Below are 22,873 nucleotides of genomic sequence, written 5' to 3'. Positions count from 1 at the left end.
TTATCAAATAGGATATCAACTATCAGTCCATTCGCATTCGCCTTCGCACTCTCCTGGACTAAACCGGGCCGACCGTAGTGGTTAGAATTCGAATTGCGCTTGGAATTGGAATAATTCCCGTCCAAACCGATATCATGGCTGCGAAGGGTGTCGTCGACAAACAAGCTCGAAGCCATGGCTATGACTTTGCTGGCCCGTAAGTTTTTTATTTTATATTATGGAGTATCAGGTAGCTAACAACAGTCGTTTCGTGTCCACACAGCCTCGGAGTCGGTGCCATCTCTATCCTCGCACCATCGGTCTCATTCCTCCTCTACTTCGGCTGCAATGAACACGGGTGCCCTCCGACACACCTCAACTGGGCACAATACGTCGAGCAGGTTCTTCCTACCAGGGAACAATTCTTCTCTCTCGAGGTTTTCGGCTACTTCGTCGCCTACGTCCTTGGACTCGCCCTCTTAAACGTCACGATCCCTGTACGGGACCGAATAGGCACTCCTCTAAAGACCGGAGAGCGTCTGGTCTATAACCTCAATGCCCTCGAAACATTTATCCCCATGATGGGGGCTTTGGCTTTCGGTACATATCTCAATGGATGGGAATGGCCTTTCTGGACTTGGGTCTGGGATCACTATCTACATTTGCTCACGGCTGCCAATCTATTCTCCTTTGTCCTAGCCTGTGGCATCTACCTCGCCTCCTTCAGGCCTTCAAAACCTCTTCTTGCAGCTGGAGGAAATACCGGAAACCATCTTTACGATGTAAGTTCAGTCTTTTTTTTGGGGGGGTATCATATCTTTCTATCGAGGACGATGAGCAAGGGACTAACACTTGGAGTAGTGGTTTATTGGTCGGGAACTCAACCCTAGGATTGGAAAGCTAGATATCAAACTATTCTGTGAGCTTCACCCTGGAATGATGGGCTGGGCTATACTCAATCTCGCCTTTGCTGCCCGTCAATTCCAAACGATCGGTCGTGTAACCGATTCGATGATTCTAGTCAATATATTCCAGTTTTGGTACATTTTTGACGCTTTCTGGAACGAGCCTGCGATCCTCACGACCATGGATATTACTTCTGATGGATTTGGATACATGCTAAGCTTTGGAGACCTTGCCTGGGTACCATTCACTTATTCTCTTCAGGGAAGATTCTTGGCCATGTATCCACTAGACCTCGGGGTCACCGGTGTCGCTGGTGTTTTACTCGTCAAGGGAATAGGGTATTGCATCTTCCGTGGTGCGAACGGTCAGAAGAATGCATTCAGAACGAACCCAGAGGATCCCAGCCTCAAGCATTTGAAGTATATTGAGACTAAAACAGGGAGAAAGTTGTTGATTTCCGGGTGGTGGGGTATGTCACGCCATATAAATTATCTGGGAGACTGGATCATGGGATGGGCGTGGTGTCTACCCACCGGGTTTAGCACCTGGGTGACCTATTTCTATGTTGGATACTTTGCTGTTCTCTTGATTAATCGGGAACGAAGAGACGATGGGCACTGCCGGATCAAGTACGGCGATGACTGGAAGAGGTACACTAGCATTGTGAGGAGCAGGATAGTGCCCGGAATATACTAATTTACCTTTACCCCCGAGGTGATCTAATATGAAGGGGGATACTTACTTGGCTTTTTTAATCGTGTGCCTTCCACCTGTACCTATTATACCTCTTGCTACCTACTTGCTTGCCTAAATTACGAGATATCCATTCTGAAATATATATACTCTTGCTTAAGTGTGCACGGGTATGGTGCGCCACCGGGCACTTGGTTGTGTGGCGAAGCCGTGGTGTATGCACATATACGTCACCCCGTCCCTTCTTTCCCAAGTAAATTTCCAACTATGAATTTTCCATCTACCTCCATCTCCATCTCCATCCCATGGAACCCGAACCTCGTCCTGACAAGGCCGTCTCTCTCCATCACCAAGAAGTGCCATCTATAAAAAGTCTCCGTCGCAAACATTATCTCTAGATCGTCCTTTGAGACCCTCCATGTTCGATTTTCCCAACCAGCTTCGCTTGGCTGGCTTTCAGACAACGTCGAGACAACATTTCGTCACGTTTTCTTCTTCTCTCCAACCTTTCAACCTCGCCTCCAATCAAGAAGATGCCGTCTGACAAAGACCGGGATTCGTCTTCCTCTGGCCCTGAGATAGCGACTCCAACAACTTCGGCCCCCCCATCCCCCCAACTGGTCGCATCGCAACCGTATCCCGATACACCTCCCAGCGAAAATCACCACCATATTCTCATCCTCCTCTCGTTGATCTACCCGGCTACCATCGTTCTAGGATCCCTCTTCTCCATAATATCGCCCATTGGACAATCGGCGTCATATTTCTCGAGGAAGAACAATATTTTTAATGTACTATTTGTTAAGATAGGCTGGTTTTGGACCACCGTCGCATTCCTCGTTCATATCGCCAATCTACGCCACCCGAATGCCACACATGCGCGCTCGAAAGCTTTGATACGGTGGGGCCTTGCGACTCTTGCTTGGATTCTGGTTACCCAGTGGTTTTTCGGACCTCCGTTAATGGATCGAACTTTCACTGTTACCGGTGGCGCATGCCGTCCCAATTATGACACCCAACCGCTGACACTGGCTGCCAAAGCCGAGCAGGCATTTACTTCAGCGGCGTGTAAAGGTACTGGGGGCAAGTGGGACGGCGGTCATGATCTGTCGGGGCATGCGTTCATGCTCACTCATGCCAGCTTATTTCTATGGGCGGAAACATTACCGAGGCTCGTAGATAGCATGTGGGGGGCCACCGTCGGTCCCAGAAATCTAACACCATTGATGACTGAGTGGTTCGGCGTGCATTGGTTTGTCTGGGGTATACTGGGGCTCTGGTGGTGGATGTTATTGATGACTAGTGTTTACTTCCACACATGGTCTGAGAAGGTATGGATTCTCTCTCTTTATCTCACATCACAGCGTAAGCCAAAGCTAATACGGCAGACATGTAGGTTTCTGGCTGGTTCGTTGCGCTCTTTGAATGGAGCATATTATATGCGTACATGATTCCGTTGAATCCACAGGCAAGACAGTTGTTTGGAACACCGACGGTGTGAGTACCAACAAGACTTTTGTCCTTCCAACAGTATACATGCTTTATCCTGTAGTCTTTTTTTTTTTTTTTTTTGCTCCCAGGTTGGCATTCTACCTCCGTTTTTGATATAGATTCGTGAACAATAGGCCGGCAAAAGATCAGGCACCTATCCGAGTCCGCCCTGTTCACCCAGAATATCCTTCAAGTTCACCTCACCGCTACCCCTCTTTAGTGGCTGCTGTTGTCCTAATCCTTCTTTCCATCCGATCATGTATATAATCCTGAACGTCGCCGGGATGCCTGCTCCACCACCAGATCCACCGTCCCCTGCTCCCCCGTGTAGCTCTTTGTAAATCCCTTCCAGTCCGATCAAAACATCCTTGTTCAAACCCGCAAGACTCTTTCTTCTCCCCAAAACTGCGTTTGCTTCACCCATCGCTTGTAAATCCTTAACAAGTGCAAAAACATCCTCATAATCGACGATGATATCGTCAATATCGATGGTTATCAACCTATAGCCTGCTCTTTGAAGTAACCCCCCCATATCTCGAACGTCCGCTAGGGGTGATACATGGGGCGAAACACCGCCCAACCGATCCATACCCGCGAGCTGAAGGGATGTACGAAGCTCATAAAGAGTATCACCTCCGAACATCGCACAAAGGAACGGGCTATCGGGTTTTAGGACTCGGTTTATACCAGATAGAACCGCTGGGAGGTCATTTATCCAGTGTAAAGACCCACATGATATCACAGCGTCAAAGGTATTCGACTCGAACAGCCCACCCTGGGAAGGTGGCGCTAATAAAACAGTCTCTTCGTCTTGTGCTAATCGAGATAACTTCATTGGGGATTCTGATGGTATGACATACGAGTCTGGGTCCCTATCGAGAAGTTTCGATGAAAGCTCCGCTGAGGTGAGGTGCTTGATGCGGCTTGCGAAAGGATCAAGCCCTGGATGAGGTCGGTGTAGGGCCCGTGCAAGATGGCAGGCCCCGGCTCCGAGATCTAGGACATGCCCATATGATCTATTGATATCCTTATGATGAAGATGGCCAAAAGAGGCGGGAACACTTGTTATTTACCAGATCGTGTATAGTTGATTCTTCAGGAAGGGTAGGACCTACATATAGTCTTTCCACAAGTCTGTTTGCCACCTCGTCTCGTAAGTAGTCAACATTCCTGGACTCTTCCGCATTTGTCGCTGCTCTGTCACGCTGGAGCCTTTTGACATGTCTATCGAATATTTGGAAGGAGCCCGCTCCTCCTGTGCGGGAGATGGATACGCTGCTGCTTCCTAGCTCAACGTTGGTGGCGGTTGCAAGGTTACGTCGATGCTGGAGGCACCTAAGTTTCCCAATAACGAATTGCTGTCGGGCCCCTTGCACCGTGCGGTGCCCAGCTTGGGAGCGAAAGCCGACTGTTGATATCATGCCTTCGTGATGTTATCTTCCATGTTTATTGCATGTTGAGGTCGTTTCTTTTCTCTTTTAGATCCAGCAGCTACTTGTATGTAAGAAAGTACTTAAAAGTATTTACAAGCATTCCTTGTTGGGAAAAGGGTGTTGTGCTAAACAAACTTCGATCTTTCTACAGAGTACTATACAAGGGCTATGGTGCCACCGAGCTCAGACTTGGGGTTGTCTACTATGAATTGGCCATTGTAGGAGAAACATGATTCTGAATAACTGCTTCTAAGTACTTATACTTATTTACAAGTTGTACTCAAATGAAAGACTGAGTAAAGTGCCTCGCACACGCTTACTGTCCAAGATTTCAAAGTATATACAAAGAATACTAATTTACAGTAGCGTCCAGATCATGTCTATTTCTATATTACAGTCGAATTACCTTTCTAGTACGATGTGCATATGCGTGCGAAGCAAATGCGATAAGAGCGGAGTCTATTCGTTACTCGAAAGGTTGGTGTTCTGATGTTGTTACACTATCGCAGTTATATGGTAATGCTGAGTATTTTTTTAAGCTTTCCCGCCTCGTCTCTTGGGATTGGCACGCCCGGGCTGTTTCTTCGATCCAGGCGCTTTCTTCGCATCTGTGCCTTCGATATACCGCATCAAGTCGTCGATGCTACGTGAATCAATACCCTCCCTCGCCATAGGGTCCTCGGGCTTGATTGAATCGGCTGGCGAAAGCCCTAGACTAGGCTGTGGTTTTGTTCCCAGCGTTACTCTTGGCGTCATGGCAACTCGTCTGAGGCGGCGATTCTGTAAGTCTTTGGCCTGCTTTGCGATGCTGACAGCATTTTGTGTCAATTGTTCGAGCCAATTTTCTGCCTCTTTCGTGTTCCTATCATCCGTGCCGAACTCCTGGAGGAAAACGTTATAAGCGTCACGCATCCGAGACACTGCTCCTTTAGATTCATTGTCAAGAGCAAGGGCTTGTGCAAGTTGGAATGACAAAGTTGCAGTGTTTGGTGACGATGCTCCGAAGATGGATTCGCATAGTTTGAGTGAAGCCTCAAACCAGAGCCTCGAGTCATGGTAATGCTTCAAGGCCTGTAGCATGACGGCGGTATTGTTCATGGTAGTAACTGAGTCCGGATGGCCTTCTCCATAAACAATCTTCCACATCTTTAGGGCGTGGCGAATCAAGGCTAGGGCGGCGTTTGTATTCCCACTTGCATGTTCGAACAATGCCAAGTTGAGATAGGATAGAATGGTCTCAGCACTGTCCACCCCTAAGATCCGTTCTGCCACGAGAACTGCTTTCCTGGACAGTTCCACGGCAGCAGGTTTCTCGTCCAACTGATAGTAAATCATAGCTAGAGCATTATACACTCGTGCTACCTCCGGATGGAGAATACCATATATTTGTTCATGCAGAGACAAGGATTCGAGCAAGAGCTCTTGACCTAGCTCTCTTTGGTCTTGCAGAATGGATATGCGTCCTGCCTCCAGAGCTTCTTCTGCAAGTTGGCTCTGAGATTTTGGGTTACGTTAGAATTTGAGACATATCGAAATATAATTAGTGGAAACTAACCTTGGGTGAGGCCTCCTTAACGATAGCAACAATATTGACAATGTCTTCTTGCGTAAAGGTTAACTGTTGTTGAACGGTTGGGATGGTGGCGGCGTTCGGTTGCGCTTGACTGCCCTTTTTCTTTGAGCTTTGCTTGGGTTGGCCGTTCGTAGCAAGTTGAGTGGGTGGGGGGGCAGTAGGAGGAGTTGCAGCTGTCTTGTCAAAGGCATACTCCTTTGCGCAGAGTTGAAACCCCATCTTTAATGAAATTTCTCGCAGGAGTTGTTTTTGCTTGATGTTTGTCCACCATGACTCGGCAAGTTTGAACCTGTACCTGCGGAAAACTTGTACCTCAATGGCTTTCTGGACATCTGCTGGGGTCAGGGCCTCAAACTCAAATCTGCCTTTTGAGTAAACCGTCCATAGAAGGTCATCTTTTTCAGCCTTAGGATTGGGGTTAAGGCGGGTACCCAACAAGCAGTTGAGATAGTGAGCTATGCAATACGTAACGAGAGGGCTTGGGAGATCCCTGAGCAGAGAGTTGAGATGGTGTTTGCATGCTCTAGCAACCATCTCCTGTTCTGCCAATACTTTAACAGCGAGTAATTTCTGTCCTTCTGAGATCGCGAGAGCGGCGATGCTTCCAAGGTATCGGATATTGATCCCTCTCTTATGCATTAGCCTGGACAGAGAGTACCCATCCATGGGCGATCCCACGTCGCCTTTTTTCAGGTCGTCGATCTGATCAATGTTGGGTTCCGGTTAGGCAGGGTTTCCTGGATAAGAGGGAGGTTCAACTTACGAGCCCTGGAATGACTTTATCCGTCAGATATTGGCAGGCTTGTCGAACGTCCTCCTCGTCTTTCGCAAACTGCTCCTTTTCCTCGTCAGTCTGTGGCTTCTGCCCACTAAAAACATCAGGGTTAAGAGAGAACGTGAGCCCTGATAGGTCAATAGCTTCCTGTTCTTCTTTTTTGTCCTTGTCGCCGTCGGTTGAAGCGCTTGCTTCCGCTTCTTTCCTCTTCTTCTCGAGATCGTTGTTAACATATTGCCTCATTTTAACCTTCCACATGCTATCGATAAGCTCGGAGCGCAAGACAGCCATTCTGTGAGGGTATCGTGTATCCTCTTCCTCGTTTTCCCAATGTTGTTCCAAAAATAAAACATCCAGCGGGGTGGTGCGATACAAATCAAGCACGTATTTCCGCCCGTCGGTACCTAGTAGACCTTTGGTCTCGACGCTCGCGACAAGATCATGTCGGGAGCCCTCCTTGTCCCATACAGGATGAGATTTAACTCGCATTGCTTTGCTGAGCTGTTCGAACGTAGGAACGAAAATTTCGTTCGAAGCTATAACATCCTTTCCTTCTACACCGCCATAATCAATTTGAGTTTCGCCGGGCTCTCTTTGTTTGAAGATGCCAGGGACTATACTCTGGCCGACGATCCTCCGGCCGAGATAATCCACAACTACTGTCCCGGGTGTCGAGAGTCCGGTGATATCCAGGTTGTTCACCATCCTGACTCCCAAGATGTCCTTTCCTGTCGCAACCCTAGCAGCCTCGTCACCACCCTCTGCGGCGAAAGTACCAACGCCGTCTGCACCATAAGAGAAGAAAATGTTATTGTAAACATATATCTGGGCGTCTCTTCCTTCAGTGGGGTTGAGAGGGGCAACTTCTCCTCTAGCGATGAGCACAGCGCCTCTAACAGCGGCATCTGTGAAGTCGGCGAATAATTTGGAAAGAAGGCGTTCTCGGAAAACGCGCTCTTGGACCGTCTCCTTTGGTAACTCTCGGGTTGATTGAAATTCCTCATTGAAGTCTCTCAGGGTATCGTTGGATTCGGTTCCAGCAATCAAGAAGGTTTCTTGGGATCGGGAAATATCAGCCGAATGGGAAAAGTAAGGAGAGGATTGAGCGGGAACAAGCCAGGGAGATGCTGGAATAGCGTTGGTTGGTTGGAATGTTATGAGTGGGTCCTTTTTAGACTGGAACTCGTGCAGCTTTTTGAATTCCGTGCGGAATTCAGAAGACAACTGAGATATCAACTCGAGCAGGGAGTGGGCAGAGTATCCACGGGGGGTGGTTTTCGGCAATGGGTCGAACTTGTTGCTGCTTGAACGGTTGACGTAGAACCCTGAAACATGGGAAGTAATGTGAAATTGTTCCCCCTCTAAGGTGGTTGCTTGTATATATAATAAGTGTCCCCGCTGCCGTAGACTGTGTGGAGGAGGGTTCCATGGTGACAATGAGAGGTTTTTGATGGTCTTGGGGGGCAACTGAGGAATAGCTGGGAGCATATCGAGAAGCGAAGCCGGTGCTTCGAACTCATAGTCAACCATTGGATGTGCACGGCTAGCCCCGGTTGTCTCAAGCTCATCAAAGATGTTGTAGAAAAGAGTCTGACCGGCGTTAACGCCAGCCATAAGATCAATCCTAGTACCGGTAGCACCGATGAGTTCCCTGACTCGTAGTAAGTGGATCCGAGCCTCCTTTTCGGTGTATGGATCCTCGACGAGGACGAGCTCTGAGTCTGGCGTGATACCGGGGACATCGGAAAGCTCGACAAAGTCATTGATTCGTTCTCCGTTGTGCTCGAGGTGGAAGCAAGAGTATTGGAAAGTATCTGGAAGTTCTATGATGGATTGACGGATATCCTGTACTTGCTCTTGCGTCGAGACCTAAAGCGATGAACGTTAAGCTGGTTTGAATGAAACCAAGAGAGGCGATTTGAGAATTTGGGACATACCATGACATGGATCTTGAATGGATGATGAGGTAACTTCACAACAAGCTGGAACACTGTTTAACCAAGTCATTAGCATCGGCAAACCCGGAGGTGTGAATTAACTGGGAGTTATACTCTGATCAGCATGAGGGCTGTCAATGTCCCCATGGCCGTTGATATCAGTTCCAGTGACACCCGTTGCTGGGGCGGCTTCCGTTTCTGAAGCACTGGACTTCACAGCATGGATTTCTTGAGCTTCGATAGGCTCGTTAGTAACGCTATTTTCAGCGTTTGGGCGGTCTGGCGCATCTACAAAAGACATCGAACAGGCAGTTAGATCCATCCGGTTAGAAAAACTAATTCGTTAGAGCAATAGATTGAGGGATAGAAGTCATGGGATTGCATTGGTTAGGCTGTGTAGTAGGGGTAGTGTTCTTAAAAGAGAATTCACAAGGGGGATGTTATTGAAACGGAAACATGAGAAAGCACGACCACAGCGGCTTGACGTTACCAGGGATAACATCGCGGGAACTTTGTGGCATTCTGGAGACGACGGATGCAGCGGGATGAAGGGGAAAGAAGCCATGGTTGATGAAGACGGGCGATCCAATTGAGCACTTACCAAGCCCCGCTGGTTGTGCCATTTTGACTTATGCCAGCAGCTTTTATTCAGGCACCGCTATGAACTGCGATACCAATATCGTGGTTGAGGGATAGAAGAATGAGTGAGAAGGCTGGGATTTTGTTCTTGAAAAAAGAAGGAATGGGTGAATGATCGAATGAATGTGTTGCAGCGTGGTTGCTAAACGCCAAAATTTTTTCCTCTGACGCAGAATTTGCAGCCGAAACCTACTTGCTGTGAACGGCATGGCATCTCGCGAGACATGCCATGCTTGTACGTACCTGCCATTCGGCCGACGGGCCCGGGGGTGGGCACACGACCGGCCATGCTTATTGCGCTTAGCTTAATTGGCCAGAAATTCGGACGCTTAAGCAAGTACTTATCTATAGGAATGTAAATGAATGTAGATGTAGATGTAGATGTAGTATATGTAGTATATGTAGTATATGTAGACATCAGTATGAGAATTGCGGGGTACGGTATTATACAAATCACTTCTTATCACTGGGATCTTCGTCCTCGTCCGGCTTCTCGGCAGGTGTCGCAGTAAATGTAATGACCTTGTCCGTGTACCCCTTCGCATTCCGCATTGTGAACTCATACTTCCCCGACTCCCATAGATCCTTTTCATGGTTGACGGTCAGCTTTCAGGTTCCCTATACTATCGAATTCGAGGTAATCAAAGAAAATATTTACCTTGAGAGTAATTTCTCGAGTACGGCCCAAGCTCTCAACGTCCCCTATCCGTTCCAGGGAGTCTTCCAAAAGCTGATTGAACCTTGGATCCTTGCAAACCTTTCTCATTGCCAATGCCATGGGCACCGAATCCGCTCTCACGTTGGCTTTGCTATCTATGGTGAATAGATTCAGGTGCTACGATATATGCATTAGTGGTGTGGCCGGGGAAGAACAGGGTGGGCGCTATGTTGGACACACATCGTATCGGTGTATGAAATCCGCTCTGGTCATGATCTCTCTAGCGATGTGCAACGGGATCTGGGGTAGCTTCCACCCTCTGTCTTCGTTGTAAGTGCCGCCTTCAACCTCATCTTCCATGGCTACCAGAGCTCTGCACAAAACCATGGCAGCGGATGCAAACTTGGAGTACCTGAGCGATAAATTATCAGCCAGACTTGAATACGATGCTTTAACTTGGTGAAAAATCAACCATCTTACTCGTTCACGTCGTCATCTTGGCCCTCTCCGAGAAGACCACAGTTTGTTAAGAGCCATCGCTCTTCGTTCTCAATAATCTCGTTCGCTTTGGCTTCCATATTCGAAGCTTGGGCAACACGACTTAGGTAAGATAGGCGGCCCCCAACTAACTGGTAGATCTTTTCTAAATCGCCTTCCATGTCCTGGTCGGCGTGGTGTTTTGCTCGATACCGCCGCAATGCAGATATAGCCATTTCTTTGGGTAAGTCCTGGACGGTGATAAGTTCCATTCTTGATGCATAGTGTTTCAACTTCTCGTAGACTATATAGTCATCCGAGCAGAACAGTACAGTGCACAGCCCAGTTGCAGCCCATGCCTCGGCCCTTTGCTGGAGTAATTCGATGAGGTCGAGGCCATCTTCGTCGTCTCTAATAAGGTGCATGGAATTAAAAATTAGCACAAGCGGTTGGCCGGTGCGCCTTTTTCGCCTCAGGGCGACTTTTTCTAATTTGTTGAAGGCACGTTCAATATCAAGAAGCGCGGTAGTGTCCCTTGGCCCTCTAATGGAGAAAAGTGAACCGATATAGTCTGTGGTTGACTCCGTCAGTACTGACCGACCATGCGTTTCTACGAGCGCATGCTAAATAAACTGTCTCAGACATACCCTCGTGAAATTCAAAATCCAAAGCCTTTCCCAGACGGATCCGGAAAATTTCAAGATCTAAAGGGATTTTTTTTTTTGTTGATTAGTCAGTGCCTCGGTCAGTCAAGAGTCCGAAGTTGCTACCGACCTGCATGACACTCCATCATTGCAATCCCAAGACCGTCAACCTTCTGCATAGCATCTAGTATCATGGATGTTTTCCCGCACCCCTTCTCTCCCAATAGGAGATAATAGTGGCCGCTAGCCTCACCGGCGACGACCTTATCGATCTTATCTTGTTCGGGCCGAACGATCCTGCTGCCTGTCAGATCGAGGAAGAGTTTATGTTTATGTGGTTGAGAAACGCGGCTACTCACCACTCCTTCTCAGTGCCGCCGGGCACGACAGAAGTAGACCCTCTGCCGGCAGCAGCCAACTCAAGGACCGGGTCACCCGGCTCAAAGGCGTTGTTAATCTTCTCAAGAACCACATGCTTATAATATCTAAGAGCTAGTCAATGTCTCCAGAGGGAAACCATAGAATCAGACATTGACTCTTTGTGATGAGACCGCCGAACGCGACGGCTGGCCGAGCGGGCAATCATCGCGAGGAAAGGAGCTCAGAGGGAGACCAACTTATGATATCCAAAACCCGCAAGACTAGAGAAAAACAGTAAGTTGCCTAGGTACTAGGTATTTAGAAGGATAGAGGAATACGGAGTCCATTTATTTACCCCAATATGGCGAGAGAGGTGCCGGTAGTTGCTGCACTCTCTATCATGCGATAGGCGGTCTGTCGCCAGTCATGCCTCTGATTGTTGTAACTACGGGAGTCTTCTTCTTCGTATCGTCCAGATTCACCCCAGGACTGGGTATTCGGCTGGGGTTGGACTTCCTGGCCTGGGGGCGAAGTTTAGAGAAGCGTCGATTTTCACAATATTGATTCCGCTGGCATGCAAACGGTCATGAGTGATATCCGGCTTACACGGGCCTAATTGATAGTCGTTCCCACCACCTGTCCCTCCCGGGGTACCGTGACCAGACTGGAATCGACGATAAATTAAAGGGGCAGTTGTCCTTTTTATCAAATGGGACAGTCCTGGCTTCGTCCAATGTGCGGCTGGCCATGGCGGGGAACGAAAGCCACGGCAGAGATGCAGAGGACGTGTTCGGGACGCCCTCGCCGCCATCGGTGATTGTTGGAAATACGGTGAGATCACACGAGCGTCCAGCTATGGGAGGCAAGGATGTTATCGAGAGGGCGAAATGGTAAAATATGACGGTGTGTGAATATCAATCGATCCCGTTCTTGCAATTCCGGCGTGTTAAATGTCAGTTATTATCAAGTCGTCTCGAGTAAGGTACCCTTAATAAGTCGGCAAGCACTTGGTACTGGCTTAATTATGCAGAGTGCTCGATGTGGTAAGCGTGTTTGGAACGCGTATGTCCAGAAAGAGCATGCTCTCCAAACCCATACATTTTACCTATTACAGTGCTTGTTTGGGGCATCTGATTGAAATCTCCCCCTCTTCCTCAACTCTCTCTTATACTTACTCATTTACTACTATTTAGGTAATATCGGCACCGACATCAACATCAAGCTTCACCCTGCACGCCCATATCTCTCGTCCATCTTATTTTATACTTATATTTACATTTACATCCTTACCTAGCTGTACGGATGAATCGCATCCTGTCTCGTGTCCTATCGCAGTTTGCATATCGATACAGATTCTTTGTGTCCTAGCTAAATCTGCGATCCCAAAAGAAGAAAGAAAGAAACCGCTCTATGCCCACCAAGTACTTTTCTTAATTTTACAAGTGAAAATTAAAAAATAAAATCCAATAAAAAAAAATTTTTTTTTTTTTTTAAAAAAGGGCGCCTGCCAACCCCCTCGCCTCGCCGTCTCCCTGCCACAACCTCGACTCGACGCGATCCGCAACACCAAAAATTAAATTCCTCTGATCTGATCGGACTCGTCAAAAAATCTCCACCCCTCCCGATATCGCCTCTCAGGCCCAGGTCCGGCTGGAATACCGTCTGGCCTTTCCCCTCCCTCTTATCGCCAAAATCGATTCCGTATATCCCTCGTCCTGCTAATTTTGTGATGCAGAGCCCACGACATCGTCGGACTAGAAGCCGTGGTGAAGGCGGGCATCTATCCTCACCGGATGTACCCAACAAACGCAGAAAGGTTAGCCTTACTGATTTGCCGCCTTCCAACCCTCGTGAAATTCCTCGTCAACTCATCCCGCTCACCTCAACACAGGTTGACTCGTTCTCGAACTCTACCCAGTTGTCCGAATACCAAGTCAACAATATCATATCAGCCCTTGGTGCTCCTTCCAATGAGGTGGTCGCCGCCCACGATCACGCGAACGATAAGAACGCTCGTGATCATCGGGATGGCGTCACTGCCTATGCAAAAATTTGTGGCAGAGACTGGACATATTACGTCAAAGATCTCAAGATCTCCATTGGCCGACCTCCAGACTCACGCCCACCGCTTCCCGCACCGGCTGAGAAAGAAGTCGACATCGATCTCGGCCCTAGTAAACTAGTCTCTCGGGAGCATGCTGTGATTCAGTACGACACGGTGGAATATAGATGCTGGATTTTGGAGGTCTTGGGAAGGAACGGCGTTAAAGTCGACGATGAGCAGCACAAGCGAGGGATGACCGTTCCACTTCGTAGCGGGAGCATGTTCGAAATAGCTGGTGTGCAAATGTTGTTTGTCCTGCCCGACCAAGCTCCAGCCGTTGTCGACAGTGTACTTCGTCGTGTGCAAGAAATCCAAGCGGAATATCTGCCAGAGCAGGACTCCCAGGAAAATCTCCCAGAATCGACACAGTTATCATCCGAAACCGGTTTTCTCAAATCAAAGAGGAAGCCGTCGAACTTGAAGAGGAAATCCGAAATCCAAGGCCTAGGTGGTCAGCCTCCTAGCAGCTCAAGCAGCCAACCATCTAGTATTCCCCAATCAAATGCCGCGAGTGCAGCGGCCGCGCTGAACAAAGAACTCCATACTAGCCCCAGCTACCATAGGGGGTTAATGCTTGAGTCCACAGAGGATATCGATTACTCTCTCGAGTCGTCAAAGGAGATCAAACCTCCGTTAAGCTACGCTATATTAATCGCCCAAGCCATTCTATCAAGTTCGGACCAAAAATTGACGTTGGCCAACATATACGCTTGGATCCAAGAAAATTATGCTTTCTATCGATTCGCAGCTTCTGGGTGGCAAGTGAGTATACTTCCAATGATGTGTAAAGTCAAACTGACCTGACAAATGGTTTAGAACTCCATTCGCCATAACCTATCCCTTAACCAAGCTTTCCAAAAGGTTCCTCGAAGGACGGACGAGCCTGGGAAAGGCATGAAGTGGCAGATAGCCCCAGACTATCTAGAAGAATACACGAAAAAGATACAAAAGGGCTCCGTCAGCAAAACAAATAAGGTCCTCTCTCCGAATCTTAAATCGCCCGCGAGCAATAATATGAAGGGTTCCTTCTCGACCAACCCATCTTCTCAACCTGGAACCTCCGCGGGTCAGAAGACAAGTAGCGCCCCCATTCCTCGCTCAGTTACGCCTCCTCCACCACTCTCAGCATCAAGGCCTACCCTTGTGACACCGAAGGAAGCCTTTACCCCTGATCGCAGTTCCCGCGCGGCAGCTAAAAATAAGGTACATTGTTCTTTTGTCCGAAACTTTTACCGAAACTCACCTAACAGTATAAATGTATAAAGACACAGAACGCCCAAGATGACACTATAGGTGATGCATCAATCGGAGACCTACCAGCATCGCCTTCGGGAGACAGGTCCAACCGAATAGCTAGTTCTCCCTTCGTCGATAACTTTAATTCCGCCGGTGCAGCTATCACCCCAGCACCCCAAAAACAAAACCCGCATCTGGCTCCGCCATCCATTAATCAATTACCGTCTTCCTATCTACCGACGTCGTCCCCAGCCCCTTTCTGGAAATATCTCAATTTCCTAACCCCGGGACGACCAGATCATAGCTCACCTATTAAAAGCCCACACCTTCGAAGCAGTAGCCCACCGGAGCCCCTTCCTCCTATCGCAAGTAAACTTAGGGAGGCCGGAAGCCCAGTGAAGGATAAGGATAATATTTTTCGGGGTAAACACAGCCCGGTCAAATCCGAGCCGCCCAACCCTCCGATGAACGTCGACGGGGATGCAGACACGGTGGATACAGACGATTTTGCTGGTATTGATCTTTCAAGGTACGATACTACCCTCGATCCCCTTTCGTACCTATGCTAGAGATTTCTAAATTCGGGTACTCCAGGGGATTTCAAAAAATCGGTAAATTTCACGCCCGGTCTGGATTGACACAGCCGACACGTCCCTGAATGACCAGCCCGAAGTGTGTTCTCGGTTGAATTGGAGTTCTGCGCCCTCTCGTTAGCATTCAGGTAATATAGCTGGCTAGCATCGCGAATTCCTTAGCAAGTGAGACGGCTTTTTTGGTGATGATATAATGCCTTTTCGGTCCGGGTGTAAACCAGCTATTGGAAATAGATATCAATACATCGATTGCAAATCTGATTATTGTAACATCATTCTGTTGGGTTCTTCGTGATAGTGTTGTCCTTCCCTGGCTCTGTCCATATCCATTTCGGTTTTGATTTCTAGATTCTAGCACCGTTACACAAACGTGCATACAAACAACCCACTGATACCTAATCATCAAAGCAGCCTGCGGTTTGAGCGTAGCCTTGAGTCCCAGTATTACCAATCACCGGTGTCTTGGAACGGTACATGTGTACAAATCTCCGCTATTTCGACGCAGCGTAGGGATCACCTAAGGGGCCTAACCCTGGATTCCTCTAGACCCTGATTTTGATATCCTAAGCTCTTCTCGGCGTGCCACGCAGCGATTAGAGTACCCCACTTGGTTCATGGTGCTGGAAAGGGCCCACCGGGAGGACAATCCCAAAAACGCCGCTGACATAGTCCTGGGCCAGGTAGCATGTTTAAACCAGTATAGCTCCTTGTTGTACAGAATCGCTGACCCAGCCTCGAAGCAATATCGACCTTGGTAAACATACATGTAAAGTACTTACCATCTACTCACGTAGTGGATTATATTTTACCACCTCCCAACCTTCCTTCATGCACTCCCCACGCATGTATGCGCATGAAGCTCTTGGATGGGATTGGGTGCTAAAAGCACATGTGGAGAAATCAAGGAAAAGAAGTGCATGCATTATTAGCATGGTACATGTGTGAGAAGTGCTTATGTCGGCGCAATATGAAGTGTGCTCAAGCAAGCCCTCAGGAGCGCTTTGATTCGAGAATATGCCGCACTAGGGGTAAAAACTGAGCTACCCCGCCTCGGGAGCAAAATTTTCATCCAGAAATTTGTGAGGCCACCATAATTGAAATCAAGGCACCCTCGAGGATCGCAATGCCTCATTTACCATTATCATGTCATCAAGAGCTGAGGATGTACTCCTCCAGGACGGCGGCCAAGTAATTATACAAGGACACGGGACTCAAAGGCCCTGTCTTAACATTTTTACTCAACAAACAGACAGGCAGCTGGTACATGTGCTTATGTGCCCCTGTTCTTAAATATTTGGGTATCAAGGTAAAAAACGGAAGCACCACCGCAAAAACCTTCCCCGTAGCTGAGAGCTTACCCAAGCAAGTACATAGGTACATGCACAAGCACTGGGACAATTTAGCTCGTCCCGTCCGAAATGCTTGGACCCTTGTGTGTTTATTACTAAATGTGAAAGAACGCTTCTCGAGGGACTTTAATTAGATAGGAAGTGTAATTAATGCGTGCTAGAACTATTAGACCCTTGCACCAATATTCTACACATCAAATCAATTAATACTATGTATATTACTCGCTCCGCCTTATCACCTACCCAATTGCAAGGCCAGCACGAAAGGGGTTTTATAAAAAAAGACAGGGAAAGGTATTTAAGATCTTTCTTCGTTGTGAACTCTAGCTAGGCCTAAGGTGAGAAGCCAAAATTTCATCGCGAACTTTTGAATTGGCGTGCCAAATTCCATGCGGGACATGCAATTAGGATCTTGCTGTGTATGATACGGCCGTTAAGGGTCTTGCGGAAAGGAACCAGCACCCATGATTCATTCCATCTTGGCGTGTTTTCGTGGACTTTTGATTGATGTGTGATTCTTTTGGGTTGAAAGGAAATTTTCCAAAATACAACAGGTTGGTTTTCTAGCTTTCTTTCCACCAAACTTTAGAAAGGCTGCCCGACCCAAACTGCATAGTTGCGACCGTCCACTATCTTCCGCCAAAAGGCCTTGGATCTAAAAGTAAAACCACCGTGCTCTGCTCCTCAAAGCAAGTGGTAGCCCTGCTTTTGCTGCTTACTCAACTTACTTTGGTGCGCAATTTTGTGCGGTGGGTAAAAGGCTTACCCAAACCGCAGCGCCGTTCTCCGAAGGCTGCAGAAAGCAACCGCAACCAATTGGAAAAGCCCCGGTTCCACACCGACGTAAAGCTACGTAGGTGGCTTGCCAAGAAGTGCTCGTGGTTACCCGGCAACCCACGTTTTCAGTGCCCGGTGCGCTTCGCCTGCATGGCCCAAGACAAGCTCACAACCATGTCCGTTCTATAGGTGGAGAAAGCCGCGTCACTACCCCTCAACCCTGACATGCAGTGCTGCTTTGGGGCAGTCGATTGGGGAAAAGGTAGATAGGAAAAGGTGAAAAAGTAAACCACAGGTTGGGGGGTCATCGTGTGAGCAGCGTGTTTCTCTGGATCCCATCCGATGTTACCCCATTCTACTTTAGCAATATAAAGGGTTCAAGGTGTCCTGAATGGCAATGGTGATTGCCCTTCAATACGCCGCGGGTGAGCCCAATGAACCCATGAGGGTTTAGGGCCAGCGGTTAACGGCTACTTTATCGTAGTAGTAATGGCTTGCTCCGCGTCATCTGCCCTTTCGCTGGTGGCGTCTATAAGTACTATGTAAATATGATAAATACTTATGTAAGTTATCCAGTACATAAATGCAGATTAAAAGCATGGATATAACTCATGCGCCAGGCCCCGAAGTTAACTCGATCGAACCAACTCCAAAGCTTCCCAAAGTAAGGGTTAGAACAGCTCCGGCGAGCATGAGCATGTGCAGGCACACTTAACATCTGCTCCCCTTTGAAATTAGCCGTGGAGGGAAGACCATTTGGTCTTGCTCGTTCCGTTGTCGCTTTTCTACCTTTTCGCTTTCCGCTTTTTTGTTTTTTTCGTACGATTCTTGAGGGAGTTAAGGACTTAAGCTAAAAATGCTTAAGTAATGAACTACCTGCTTGTCGTTTGGGTTCTTATATTCACACCACGGCGGTCAATTCTTCTTTTGTCGAGTTGCTTCTTTCCCCGTCGCACCAATTTGCTCTCGCCCACATCAGGGAGAGTTATAAATATAAATTTCCCGGGAGAGTCGGCTTGTCAGGAAGATTCAGGGCATCATCATCGTCCCGTCCAGCAAGATCAGATCAGGAGAAAAGCCGAATACGGTTCCCTTCCTTCGGCTCCAGCGCCCCACACGTCGCCTCAGTTAGCCCGGTGTCGTGCTCAGCCCCCCCACGGCCATACCAATCCTTTCTACAGACGAGGGATCTGCTCTGTTGGATACTTGTTATTGTATACCGCACCTCAGTTCAGCATCCTCTACTTTTTCCCTTCGTGTTGTCGGAAAGTGAGGTGACATACAACACACTGTTTTTGCATCGGTTTGACAAAGAAAAAGCCAAGCCACGCCAATATTGCAACAGCCTCAACACTTTTATTTTCTGGGTCCTTCATCTTCCCTAAGAGTTAGAGTCTCGAGGCCAGCCAGACTACTCGACTCTAAAAAAAAAGAAAAAGAAAAAGAAAAAAAAAAGAGGAAATCAATCAATCAATCATTCCACAGATACCTCCACCAAGCTAGCCCGCGAAGGTGGTGACCGATGGTGTATGCATTCCTGCCTTCTAACCCTATAACAGTATTATCATTGGTATTGATTCGTTTCTAGGTAATGGCAGATCGTGATGGCGACCGAGAATCCTCAGATGGATCCTCTCTTGAAAACGACCCCATCGGAGAGAGCTGGGACGAGGCTAGCGCAGGCCCTGGCACTACCCCGAAAGCTCCCGCTTCCTCCTCATCCTCCAACCTTGTAAAATCAGTTCCGCTACAAAAGAGAAGGCGTGTCACCCGTGCTTGCGACTGTTGCCGGCGGAAGAAGATCAAGTGTGACGGGCTTCAGCCCTGCACTCATTGTTCGGTTTACAGCTACGGTAAGGCGACTTTCCTGACACCTTGTAGTCAATTATATTACTCGAATTGGACTCCATAAGAAGCTAATTGACCCCTTTGCACTGCTGACCCCATTCAGAATGCACGTACGACCAACCTTCGAACAGACGCAGAAACCCGACACCGCAATATATTGAAGCTTTAGAGGGCCGCTTACAACGGCTTGACTCTTTCTTCAAATCCGTATTGCCAGACATGGATGTTGACCACCCTAGTTTTGAGGCAGAAACGCTCCCACGGGTCCAGGAGGCGGTCAAGACAGCGATGAACAAACCGCTTCCGCCTACAGCCGTTCCAGATCATCCACACGATCAGGAGGCCTTGCTCGAAACAATGGTAGAAGCTACCGGGAGGCTCGATTTAGATGAATCCGGGCGGCTTGATTTCCACGGGCACTCTTCTGGATTCACTTATTTAAACAAACTTCGGGAGCAATTTGGTGACCTCCTTGGTCCTGAGGTCGGAACCACCACACTCTTGAGACTACGGCCCTTCCGCCCCTTCCCGAGCCGACACGTTCAAATATTGGGTCGCCTAGTAGTAACTATTTGTTGGATACAGTGCCTTTACCCCCAAGAGAGACTGCCCAGGAGCTCGCCAACAGTTGCCTGGGCGAAGCACTACTTTTGTTTCGTTTCATTCACCGCCCAACTTTCGACAGCCTTGCTGATCGGTTGTATTCTCGTGATTTTGAAGAATATGGTAATGAGGAACATTCATTTCTACCTGTATTCTACCTCGTACTTGCAATCGGATGCGTGTTCACGAGGAAATCCGATAAACTTGGGATTTCGAATGTTCTTGATGAAGGGTGAGTTGATTCGGATTGTTCAGTACCCAAGATGCCCGTCTTATCGATGGATCAGAGATAGCTAATGAACTCTAGAGCTAAGTATTTTGCCGCCGGGAGGAAGTTGACGGATATCACAGACTGTAGAGACGTTACATCCCTTCAAGGTGTTCTGTTGATGATTATTTTCCTTCAGTCCTCAGCAAAGCTAGCAACATGTTATTCCTATATCGGTATTGCTGTTAGTGCTTCATTCAGGCTTGGTCTTCATCGCAAGATACCCTTTCCTGATCCGATAGAAGCTGAAATCAGGAAAAGAATATTCTGCACAATTCAGAAAATGGATATTTCTATCAGTGCCCTGATTGGATTGCCGAGGATGGTGCATGATGAAGACATTGATCAAGAATATCCCACAGAAGTTGATGACCAACATATAACGAAGGATGGGATAACACCCGGGGCTTTGGGGGAACCGAATAGTACCTCGGCAGCGAACGCCCACACTAGGCTTATTCAGATTCTTGGGAAAGTCATCAAGAAAATATATCCAATCAAAGGCCTCCAGCCAAGTACGTATGGTAAACGGGCCGGATATATGATAAGTTATGCTGTCGTACGTGGGATAGAACAAGACCTGGCGAAATGGCAAGAGGAACTGCCTCCGTATCTGCGTAGAGGAGATGATTCGCCTCCTCGGTTTTTAAGGTGTGTTCGTACCGCCAATCGCATCTTTCTGTTCGAACCTCGCTCATTTTTCCAAGGTCTCAATACCTTCTTCAGATTTCTCTTGCACATGTGAGAATGATGCTTTATAGACCATTCATACATTATGTCGCCCAGCCACGGGACGGTCGGGTCCGCGATGAGAGACCCTTCGCGAGCGCCGCTGCATGTATTAACACATGCCGGGAGATCGTTCATCTGTGCCAACAAATGAGAGAAAGCGATATCCTAAGTGGGGCATATTGGTTTTTGATATATACTACTTTTTTCTCGGTATTATCGCTTCTATATTTCGTCCTCGAAAACATCACACACCCAGATGCCCCCGCTGTTCTACGGGATGCAACAATTGGTAAGGATTGTATATTCTCTCTCAAAGATTCGAGTATGGCGGGAGAGCGATGTTCCCTAGCTCTTAAGGTAAACCCCCCCCCCCCCAAAATACTTTGGAAACAACCCGTTTCCCATTGGCTCAAATAATAGTTCTATACTAACCGACACAGCCCTTATTTGAACAATTACCCAACCGCCTCCGCGAGGGTTTCGGGAAAGCACAAACCAAGAAACGTGGGAGAGCAACCTCTCCGGCACCTCCGCTCTCCGGTGTGGATCAACTGCTGGCAACTGGAAGTTTTAGTACCCAAGTAGATCAGCCATCGGTCAGGTCCAATACATTCCCTATCACTAACTCACGCCAAGGCCCCGGGATAACAGTGGTAAGGACACCTGTAAACCTACCAGACGCAGGAGCAAGACGAAGCTCGGATGAAAGCTTGGCACTCGGGCAGGCTGCACTATCTCCCACAGCTATGGCGGAAGATTCGAGGCGTTCGTTGCAACAGCACCTCGGTGGCTTTACTGGAATGCCCGACCTAAACGCCCTGATGTTTCCCGCCTCGAATGCGTTCGCATATGGTAACCAAGCGATGATGTTTGATGTTCCATTGGGCGGTGAAAGCCCAGGTGACCACGCATTTAACCGGGATGCCAGACTGGCACCTGGACCATCCCGACAAAGCTTTGGTGGAGGAGGAAGCCCTTCCTTCGATAACGTGGAAGTTCAACTTTATGGGCCCCTTCCACCCTACGTTTACTCCATTGAGAATCCCAACAACCCCGGGTTTGGAAACCCAGGAGCCAGCTTTACGGGATTGTCGGCTTCCGTGGCCGGAACCCCAGGCGGGGATCATGACCACATACCATTTGAAACTTTCAGCCAGGCCACGCCGGGTACAGACCGAGGGCAAGTGAAATCGAACAGCCAATATCCAGTGAATCTAGACGATTTTTTGAAGATGGGAATGAATGATGAGGATTGGGAGCCTATTTTTGGGCATCAGCGGACGCACTGAATCGTCAAACACAAAGCATACCCGAAACATTTTTGTATTTAGATTTCTATGGTATGTATTCTTGAGGGTATGCAGGGGTGCGTATACCCAACAATGTATTAATAGAGTGCCATTTCAATGTTCACTCAATACCAGCCCGCGCTTGATGTATTGCCGTCGAAGAGAGGGGATTGGCTTTATATAATTATGAGGGCGGGGTTGGCCCGGTAATAAAAGTATAGGGCATTCAGTATTTAGTAAGATAGGCCTAGCCGAAGCCGAAGCCGAAGCCTTTTGACATGTTGACGATGGCCATTTCTAGTGAATTGCGAGTAACAAACATGATATAGCCCGGGAACTTTGACGAAAATTGGACATCAGCCCAGTGTATATAACCCGACCTTACTCACGATCAAGCCTAATCAGACATAATAGAGCCAAACGATCGAGGTTCTGTAACCAACAAGCGCTATCCGCTGCACATCCATGGAGTAAGTGCAGATGCTAGAACAAATTCCTCAAACAACCGG

At 48.1% G+C, this 22,873-nt stretch overlaps 7 protein-coding genes across 7 annotated transcripts; 4 read left to right on the top strand and 3 right to left on the bottom strand.

Annotated features, from left to right (window-relative positions):
- Positions 1-134: 134 nt before the first annotated feature.
- On the top strand, positions 135-1,581 carry DFL_007396 (uncharacterized protein; the record flags this gene model as incomplete). Its single annotated transcript, XM_067636972.1, has 3 exons — positions 135-196; positions 263-761; positions 841-1,581. 3 exons carry the CDS (start codon positions 135-137, stop codon positions 1,579-1,581), a joined length of 1,302 nt encoding a protein of 433 aa, XP_067488535.1.
- Positions 1,582-2,111: 530 nt separating this feature from the next.
- On the top strand, positions 2,112-3,079 carry DFL_007395 (uncharacterized protein; the record flags this gene model as incomplete). The annotated part of the gene is made up of 2 exons (XM_067636971.1): positions 2,112-2,909; positions 2,975-3,079. The coding sequence occupies 2 exons, from the start codon at positions 2,112-2,114 to the stop codon at positions 3,077-3,079; spliced, it is 903 nt and encodes a 300-aa protein (XP_067488534.1).
- A 144-nt stretch (positions 3,080-3,223) lies between these two features.
- Positions 3,224-4,490, bottom strand: DFL_007394 (uncharacterized protein; the record flags this gene model as incomplete). The annotated part of the gene is made up of 2 exons (XM_067636970.1): positions 3,224-4,096; positions 4,185-4,490. The coding sequence occupies 2 exons, from the start codon at positions 4,488-4,490 to the stop codon at positions 3,224-3,226; spliced, it is 1,179 nt and encodes a 392-aa protein (XP_067488533.1).
- Positions 4,491-5,036: 546 nt separating this feature from the next.
- Positions 5,037-9,410, bottom strand: DFL_007393 (uncharacterized protein; the record flags this gene model as incomplete). Its single annotated transcript, XM_067636969.1, has 6 exons — positions 5,037-5,996; positions 6,058-6,777; positions 6,839-8,719; positions 8,788-8,840; positions 8,902-9,075; positions 9,389-9,410. The coding sequence occupies 6 exons, from the start codon at positions 9,408-9,410 to the stop codon at positions 5,037-5,039; spliced, it is 3,810 nt and encodes a 1,269-aa protein (XP_067488532.1).
- A 469-nt stretch (positions 9,411-9,879) lies between these two features.
- Positions 9,880-12,376, bottom strand: DFL_007392 (uncharacterized protein; the record flags this gene model as incomplete). Its single annotated transcript, XM_067636968.1, has 9 exons — positions 9,880-10,011; positions 10,085-10,261; positions 10,325-10,496; positions 10,565-11,132; positions 11,209-11,265; positions 11,336-11,502; positions 11,565-11,690; positions 11,921-12,086; positions 12,172-12,376. 9 exons carry the CDS (start codon positions 12,374-12,376, stop codon positions 9,880-9,882), a joined length of 1,770 nt encoding a protein of 589 aa, XP_067488531.1.
- A 918-nt stretch (positions 12,377-13,294) lies between these two features.
- On the top strand, positions 13,295-15,563 carry DFL_007391 (uncharacterized protein; the record flags this gene model as incomplete). The annotated part of the gene is made up of 4 exons (XM_067636967.1): positions 13,295-14,431; positions 14,486-14,872; positions 14,935-15,434; positions 15,500-15,563. The coding sequence occupies 4 exons, from the start codon at positions 13,295-13,297 to the stop codon at positions 15,561-15,563; spliced, it is 2,088 nt and encodes a 695-aa protein (XP_067488530.1).
- A 3,652-nt stretch (positions 15,564-19,215) lies between these two features.
- DFL_007390 (uncharacterized protein) lies at positions 19,216-22,364 on the top strand (the record flags this gene model as incomplete). Its single annotated transcript, XM_067636966.1, has 7 exons — positions 19,216-19,477; positions 19,576-20,036; positions 20,087-20,307; positions 20,383-20,858; positions 20,916-20,994; positions 21,051-21,432; positions 21,516-22,364. 7 exons carry the CDS (start codon positions 19,216-19,218, stop codon positions 22,362-22,364), a joined length of 2,730 nt encoding a protein of 909 aa, XP_067488529.1.
- Between the last annotated feature and the right edge of the window lie 509 nt (positions 22,365-22,873).

Source organism: Arthrobotrys flagrans (assembly GCF_004000055.1).
Source record: "Arthrobotrys flagrans strain CBS H-5679 chromosome Unknown unitig_8, whole genome shotgun sequence".
NCBI lineage: Eukaryota > Fungi > Ascomycota > Orbiliomycetes > Orbiliales > Orbiliaceae > Arthrobotrys > Arthrobotrys flagrans.
This window is presented reverse-complemented; position numbering and strand designations above follow the sequence as displayed.